Raw genomic sequence first — 2,348 nt, forward strand, 5'->3', positions numbered from 1 at the left:
TACTGCGATGACGTCGTAAACGAGTGTCACGTGACACTACATTACAATCGCGTGATCAAACTTGCATCCCCCGGGCACTATAGCGATCTCTATACTATCTATATCTCTTAATTACACTTGTGTGTCAGTTCGTAACCTTGAACTTTGACTACTAACGAGCTCGTTGCATGAATGACAATAAATAGTTGATAACGGATGCATAAACAGCGTATGGACGCTTATATTCGCGGATTAATCCATGTGTCCGTGGCATCTTTTGGCGCTGAATCTGATACTGTATCCCACCAAATAGCCCGTCAACCATAGATAATATACAGTGATGGAATAATTGATGGTACTTACGTAAGCAGCCGTTTGATAAAGTCAAAGAGTGCATATAGGATAAGTGGCTTGGCGTTGTGCGCTGAATCAGGAAACATTAAAATTTCGATCTTTGACAAATTAACGTCCTCCGCTGACATACACAACGGCGAACTATTATAGGAGTCCACAACGACTATCAGGAGTGTAATTTATATATATATATATATATATGTGTGTGTGTGTGTGTGTGTGTGTGTGTGTGTGTGTGTGTGTGTGTGTGTGTGTGTGTGTGTGTGTGCGTGTGTTCTCTGTCTACGATGATGTAAATGAGTAATAAATAATACGTTTAGCGTGCATTATGATAAATTATTCACGATGATTTATTTGAGCAAATCCATGAGGGGCTGAAGATACAGAACAACTGACTTCTGACTCCCGGAAATACGCACACTCATGCATGTCCACACGCATGCACGCACATGCACACGCATAGTCACACATGCACGCACATACGCGAGCACACGCGCGCACACACACGCGCACACACACGTGCAAGCATACACGCAGTCAGCTTTTTTCGGGGGAAGCCGCGGGAGCAATGGCGGGTGATGAAACCATAGATAATATACAGTGATGGAATAATTGATGGTAGTTTATGAGCTCTCGGCTGCACATTCTTGTTTATTATATGCTCAAGTTTCTGCTCTTACGTTTCTGCTTATTAGATTTGCCTAGTTGGAGAAATACATTATTGCGATGACGCCGTAAACGAGTGTCACGTGACACTACATTACAATCGCGTGATCTAACTGCCATCCCGGGCACTATTGCGATCTCTATACTTCGCCAATATGGCATCTATATCTCTTAGTTACACTTGTGTGTCAATTGGTAACCTTAAAATTTGACTACGAATTTGAATCACGAATTTGACAACGAATTTGAAACGAGCGTGTTACATGAATTATAATAAATAGAATGATAACGGATGCATAAACGGCGTATATGGACGCGTATATTCGCGGATAAAACCATGTGTCCGTGGCATCTTTTGGCGCTGAATTTGATACTGTATTTCACCAAATAGCCCGTCAACCATAGATAATATACAGTGATGGAATAATTGATGGTAGTTTATGAGCTCTCGGCTGCACATTCTTGTTTATTATATGCTTACGTTTATGCGCTTTTACGTTTCTGCCTATTACATTTGCCTAGTTGTACGTGACACGTGATATAACAATGGCGCGACGTTCTATCGATGAAGGTCACCCTGAACATCCCGATTCAGTTGTCAAACGATAACTGGGTGTTGGCCATCGAACAGCTGCTTTTGTTTCTGCTCATCATTGGTCGCTGGCTGCTGCCGAAGGGCGACCTCACACGAGATGAGCTCTCACAGCTTCTGCTCGTCTATATCGGCACGGCGGCCGATATCATTGAGTTCTTTGAAGCTTTTAAGGTGAGTCAACCTACGCGGCGGGCCTGCATCGGCACGTAAGGGCCTTGAACAGAGGCCCCGGGCTGAATAGTATGAAGGTTGGGCTGCCTTTATTTGTAACCTACAGAGGAAGCATGGTTATACGCAGGGAAAGGGGAATGAGACGTACGAGAGAACGAGGGAGCGAGAGGAACGAGAGGGTGAGGAACGGAGGAGCGAGGGAAGGGTACAGAGAAAGCTGTAGGAAGAGAGAAAGAGAGAGGCAAACAATGAAATAGAAAGAACTATAGGCAAACCAAGAATGAGAAAGACAGATGAAGACGAGAAAAAGAGGGGCAAACAATAAAATAATAAAAGAAGCTAGAGGCAAACCGTAGATATTGATTGAAAGACAGATGAAGACAGGGAGAGAGAAAGTGAGGGGCAAACAATGAAATAGAAAGAACTATAGGCAAACAGACAATGAGAAAGACAGATAAAGCCAGGGAGAGAAAAAGAGAAGATTGGGAGGGAGAGAGAGCGGAGAAAGAAAGGATGTAAAAGAGCAAGGAAATATATATAAGGTAGTATATAGTAAATATATAATAATTTATATATATATTAT

The 2,348-nt window shown here is 42.6% G+C and overlaps 1 protein-coding gene across 1 annotated transcript in view; it reads left to right on the forward strand.

Annotated features, from left to right (window-relative positions):
• The first annotated feature begins 1,564 nt into the window (after positions 1-1,564).
• LOC106812965 (transmembrane protein 26-like) overlaps positions 1,565-2,348 on the forward strand; it is a 5,745-nt gene continuing 4,961 nt past the window's right edge. Inside the window, exon 1 of the mRNA XM_014816992.1 lies at positions 1,565-1,765. Within this exon, the coding sequence (XP_014672478.1) occupies positions 1,565-1,765 (201 nt within the window). The remainder of the gene's footprint in view (positions 1,766-2,348) is intronic.

Source organism: Priapulus caudatus, unplaced genomic scaffold (genome assembly GCF_000485595.1).
Source record: "Priapulus caudatus unplaced genomic scaffold, Priapulus_caudatus-5.0.1 Scaffold708, whole genome shotgun sequence".
Lineage (NCBI taxonomy): Eukaryota > Metazoa > Priapulida > Priapulimorpha > Priapulimorphida > Priapulidae > Priapulus > Priapulus caudatus.